Here is a 5,647-nt window from a genome sequence, read left to right on the forward strand (position 1 = left end):
CGCGAAAAAACCAAAACCTCGGTCGCTCGGTCGCTCTCGCCGCCTCACCTTCCCGCGCCGCCTCACCTTCCCGCGCCGCGACGCAGGCGTGGACCTGACGCCGTCCTACGTCGTCGAGGAGGACTGCGCCGCGTTCCACGCGGCGCTGAAGCGGACCTGCGACGCGCACGGCGCGTCGTACGCCGACATGAAAAAGACGTGCGACGACTACTTCTACCTGCCCGCGCGCCGGGAGCACCGCGGCGTCGGCGGCGTCTTCTTCGACGATCTGGACGCGCCCTGGGCCGGCGACTTCGCCGTGGAGCTGATGCGCTGCGCGCTCGCGGACGACGGGCCCTACATGCCCGTCGCGGCGCGGCGGCGCGGCGAGGCGTGGTCCGAGGCGGAGAAGCAGTGGTCGGTATCCGTGTCTTTTTCCACGTGTGTACTTTTCGTGGGAGAGCTCGATGTCGCGAGCGGAGCCCATCCACATAGGCAGTACCTACGCCGCGGCCGCTACGTCGAGTCGACCTCCCGCGTCCTTTGCCCCAAACTCCCCCGACTTTGCCCCTCACACCATCGCGCGCCGTCGACCAGGTTCAACCTCCTCTACGACCGCGGCGTCAAGTTCGGCCTGTCGCCGGAGAGCGTCGAGCGCGTGCTCGTGTCGTCGCCGCCGCTCGCGGCGTGGGGCTGGCGGAAGGAGCCCGCGGCGGGGACGCCCGAGGCGGCTTGCTTGGCGGTGCTGCGGGAGCCGCGGGCGTGGGTTTCGTTGTAAGAACCGGGAAGAGCGCGCGTCTTGGCGCGCGCCGCGTGACCGCGCGCGCGCGGAGCCACCGCGGAGCTTCCTGCGCGTGCTGCGGCGTGCCAAAACTCGACACGCGTCTAGATGAGAGAGAAGATCGTCGAAAAAAAAGAAACAGACGTCATTTTGCCAAAAAACTCCCTGACGGGGAATCGAACCCCGGCCGCCTGCGTGACAGGCAGGAATACTGACCACTATACTATCAAGGATAGATCGAACCGCGGACCTCGAAACCGTTGGCTTCGGGTCGCGGATCGCGCTTGGTGACGACGAACTTGGGGAGTCAGGTCTTGACCCTGTCCCGAAGCGCCGAAGCGTGCCGAAGCGCCGAAGCGGGTTGGAGAGGACGCTGCCAAGGCCACGGCGCCGAGCGCCGCGCCGCGTGCAACGCGCTGCCACGCGACCCCGCACCGTCCCGCGACGCCGGCGACGCACACCCAAAGACTCCACGTCGCCGCCGCAGCCCATCAGCGACCGCGTTCAGCGATTGCGACGAGCTGTGCGACGCGCGACGAGACCGACGACACGACGGCGGCGTGACGCGCTTCGACACAAGGCCATGTCCGACCCGGCGCTCGCGCCCTCGAACGCGAGCGCAGGCTCGGCGCGCGCCGCGGACGCCGCGCGGCCGTCTTCCGGCGACGCGCCGCGCGCCGGCGGCGGCGACGTCCTCGCGTCGGCGAAGACGTCCGGCGCCAGCGACGTCCTCGCGACGCCCGGCGCCAGCGACGTGATCGCGACGTCCGGCGCGAGCGACGTCCTCGCCCTGCGACCTGCAGCGGCGACGACGTCCGACGCGGACAAGAAGCCGACGCTCCGAGATCTGAAGCGGCGAGAGATCGCGCTGAAGCAGAGCCAGCGCGACGAGTACGCGAAGATGGCCGCCAAGCTCTGCGCCTTGGGCGCCACGGACGCCCACGCGACGACGCTGGCCAAGGTCAAGGGTCTCGACGCCGAGCTCGCGCGGCTGCGAGGCGCGGCGCCGCCCCCGAAGCCGTCGACGGCGACGGACAAGACCTCGAAGACCTGGCGGCGCGGGAGCCGGGCGCTCGACGGCGTCGCGGGGGAGGAGGTGACCGTCGGCGGCGGCGCGGAGGGCGGCTCGATCCTGAAGAAGTACAGCGCGACGGCCGCCGCGGCCTCGAAAGCCCCCGAGGAGCGCGGCGAGGGCTTCATCGTCGGTGCTCAGTGTGGTGATTTGAGAGCGTCGTTTGTGCTCTGTGCGTTGGACCCCGAGGAGCGCACGCGCCGAGCCGCGAGTTTGAGCGCGCGTTTGAGAGATGATTGCGAACCCGCGAGTGTTTGAGATCGCGAGACGCGGCTTTGAGAGCTTGTGCTACCCAGGCGGCGCCGGCGATCGATGCTATCACCTCTTCCTCGGGCGCCGCTGCTTCTCCCGCTGCTGCGCCGCGATCCGCCGCGGCCATTTTGCGAAAGTACTCGTCTTCGTCCGCCGCGCGTTCGGTCGCGAAGCCGAAGACGACGACGAAGCCGACCTTCGTCACGTCGCGACCGCGGCGACCGTCGGACGAGGCGGGCGAGGCGGCCGAGGACATGTTGCCCTTGGCGAAGCGGGCGAAGAATGGCGGGTAAGCATGTTTTTTTGTGGAGAAGTGCGTGGTTTTGATCGGGTGCGCTTCTGATGCACCGACGCTCTCGCGCGCCGTCGCCCCCCGGGCCGCCGACGCTCGCGTGTGGCCGACCGTGACGACGACGGGACCTCGTGCCGTTCTTTCCGCGGTCGCCGCGGTTGATAAAACGCGCGGCGAGTGCACTGCACGGCGCGTGCCATGCGCTTGAGGACCTGCCCTCATCGCGAAGGGACTGAATCGTGGCTTTTGCGTCCGAGTCGTTTGGCGTCGTTCAGGGCATCAAAAAGCAAAAAAGAAGTCTCTGCCGGGATTCGAACCCGGAATCTCTTGCTCCGGAGGCAAGCGCCTTATCCATTAGGCCACAGAGACCGAACCGCCGACCGCGGTCCGAAAAAAGTTCCGCTGCGACCCCGTGAGGGATCAATTTGTTGTCTCAATCAGCTAAGGTTCTGTATCGGCTAAGGTTCTGTATCGGAGCTTACACTTAATTTTTTTACCATTTTTTTCCTTGCGTCGCCTCGCGCCGTCGCGACGGCGCGCGGGGTTGTTGCGTTCGGCCGGGCGCACATGGTCTCGTTGTGAGAGTCGTACGGCCAGGTAACTGAACAATGGCGATGGCGGATGGCGACGTCGTCGCTCCGCGATCATCATTGTACAGTCGCGCAGGCCGCCGGCGGGCAACTTGAACGGACGGGGCCCCGGAAATTCAAGGTGTAGCACCATGCGCCGGTCGCCGCCATGGACGCCGCCATGGAAGGTGTGAGAATTCTGAGACACGCAGCCGCAGGATTCACAGCGGTTCAAGTTGCGTTTCGGAGTGTCAGACCGTACCGTGGATTCGGTGAGCGGAGTACAACGCGACGAGACCAACAAAAAAAAGCAAAAAAAAGAATTGTGCCCTGTCGGAGATTCGAACTCCGGTTTCCTCGGCCACAACGAGGGGTACTAACCACTGCACTCGATAATATGTACTTACATGTCATCGTCTATACGAACAAGGCTTGTTCCAACCTCCGACCCGCATCGACCAAATTGATCGATGAGAGCCGTTGATTGCGCAAAATGAGCGGATATTCTGAGTCGCGCCGGACTCTGGTCTTATGCCGCCGATGTGAGTTAACTAATCGCTTAGAGATCAAATATGATCACGAGTGCCCTCATGTGCTAACCCCGTAGTCAGGATCGCGGGGTCTTCGTTACTGCGCTCCCACGACGATCCCTCGGACTAGCCAGAGGACCTCGGAGACTTGACAAGACACGCGACCAGAGAATTATGCAACTAAAAAGAAAGCCACCGCCTACTCCCCGCACGCGCAGAAGAAGAAGCCCGGGCCTGCGGGTGGCGGCGGGTCGCGACCTGCGGAAGCGCCGCGTGACGACCGCACGGACGAAAAAGACAGCGCGCGGACGAAAAATACCACAAAAAGATGGTCACAAAAAGACGCCGCGGCCGCGCCGGCGGGCGCCAGGGAGGACTCGTCGGCGATGGGCGGCGCGATGGGCGGCGCGGACTCCCTGCATTTCAGCATGGCCTCCTGGAGCGCGTCGAGCCAGTCGTCGATCGCGGGCGTCGAGCCGTTCCGAAGCTCGCGCAGTCGATGCCGTCGCGTCGAGTCGACGTAGATGTACAGCACCTTGCGCTCGGGCGTCGGCGACGAGGGCTCGCGCGTCGGCTTCGGGCTCCCCGGCGCGGCGCGGTTCGCGATCTCGATCTTCATCACGTCGCCGAGATCGAGTCGCGCGGGTTTGCTGCCCGGCCGCGGCTCCGCGTAGAACAAGTAGCGGCCCTTGAGCTGGAAGTTCTGGAGCTTCCACCTAACGAGTCGTGCGTCGTCGTCCATCCTCGGCATCGTTCATGCTCTTCGACGCCGGCGCCGCGCGTTCCGTCCGAGCTGCGCTTCTCGAGCAGGCCTTCCATCGCCGTCGCCGTCTTCTCGTTCGAGGATGTGCTACGAAGCAGTCACGTCCAACCGCTGCCGGACAGCATGTTCGCCGGCGCCGTCGGCTCGTTCGCCCGCGCCGCCGCGACGGCTTGGGCGTGTGGCAGCCGCACGGCTTGGGCGTGTGGTGGAGCCAATGGATGGCAGCCCGGCAGTTTCACGAGGCTGCCCACGTTTGCGAAACTATGTTCGCTGATTTCCACAACAAATCAGCAACAAAAAGATTCGCGGTTCTCCGGCCTCGTTCGGCGTCCGCGGTTCGATCTATCCTTGATAGTATAGTGGTCAGTATTCCTGCCTGTCACGCAGGCGGCCGGGGTTCGATTCCCCGTCAGGGAGTTTTTTGGCAAAATGAACGTCTGTTTCTTTTTTTTCGACGATCTTCTCTCTCATCTAGACGCGTGTCGAGTTTTGGCACGCCGCAGCACGCGCAGGAAGCTCCGCGGTGGCTCCGCGCGCGCGGGGTCACGCGGCGCGCGCCAAGACGCGCGCTCTTCCCCGTTCTTACGACGAAACCCACGCCCGCGGCTCCCGCAGCACCGCCAAGCAAGCCGCCTCGGGCGTCCCCGCCGCGGGCTCCTTCCGCCAGCCCCACGCCGCGCGCGGCGGCGACGACACGAGCACGCGCGCGTGTTCCAAGATGCTCGCTCCTGCCGAGGCGCTGCCGGCTACACACCGAGCTTCGGCCATCGCGCCGCGGTTCGCGCGCGGGCGTCGGCGCGAGAGGACGCGTCCGGCGCGCGCGCCGCTGGCTTGCCTGCTAAGATCTGGTGCAGTGCAGCATGGCCATGCTCCGACACCTCCTCGCTTGCACCTGCGTCGCCGCGCTGCGGCTCCCGGCACCGCTGCGACGCAACCCGCAACAAAGACAAAAACCGAAAGTCGCCGTCCTCGGCGGCGGCTTCGCGGGCCTCACCGCCGCGCGCCGCCTGAAAAACAACCGTGCCATCGGCGAAGTGATACTGCTAGAGCAAAAACACTACTTCGAGTACACGCCCGGCATCCTGCGCGCCTGGGTCGACGCGCACGAGCACCGGCGCCTCGTGAAGCCGCTCGCGAAACTCTTCCGCGGGCGGCGCGCGACGTTCGCGCGCGTCGCGCCGGGCGCCGCCGCGAAGATCACACACGCGGACGACGCGCTCACCCTGGACGTCGGCGCGGCCGGGAGCGACGGCCACGTCTCCATCCGCTGCGACTACGCCGTGCTCGCGACGGGCGCGTCGCTCGCGCCGATCTCCGACGACCGGCTTCACGCCGGGAGCGTCGCGGCGCGGCGCGAGCGCCTCGAGGCGCAAATCGCCGCGGTGCTCCGGCCCAACGTGACGTCGCGC

General features: G+C 66.3%; 2 protein-coding genes across 2 annotated transcripts in view; both read left to right on the top strand.

Moving 5' to 3' along the window:
- Nucleotides 1-85: 85 nt before the first annotated feature.
- On the top strand, nt 86-757 carry AURANDRAFT_29020 (hypothetical protein; the record flags this gene model as incomplete). The annotated part of the gene is made up of 3 exons (XM_009040494.1): nt 86-400; nt 479-504; nt 577-757. Coding segments are annotated over 3 exons (522 nt in total), but the record flags the coding sequence as incomplete, so codon positions are not given.
- A 4,341-nt stretch (nt 758-5,098) lies between these two features.
- The window catches only part of AURANDRAFT_65609 (hypothetical protein), a gene marked incomplete at both ends in the record, with an annotated part of 1,615 nt that continues 1,066 nt past the window's right edge, over nt 5,099-5,647 (top strand). The window contains one exon of the mRNA XM_009040495.1: nt 5,099-5,258. Coding sequence (XP_009038743.1) covers nt 5,099-5,258 — 160 coding nt within the window. The remainder of the gene's footprint in view (nt 5,259-5,647) is intronic.

The sequence above is a fragment of the Aureococcus anophagefferens genome (assembly GCF_000186865.1).
Source record: "Aureococcus anophagefferens unplaced genomic scaffold AURANscaffold_15, whole genome shotgun sequence".
Lineage (NCBI taxonomy): Eukaryota > Pelagophyceae > Pelagomonadales > Pelagomonadaceae > Aureococcus > Aureococcus anophagefferens.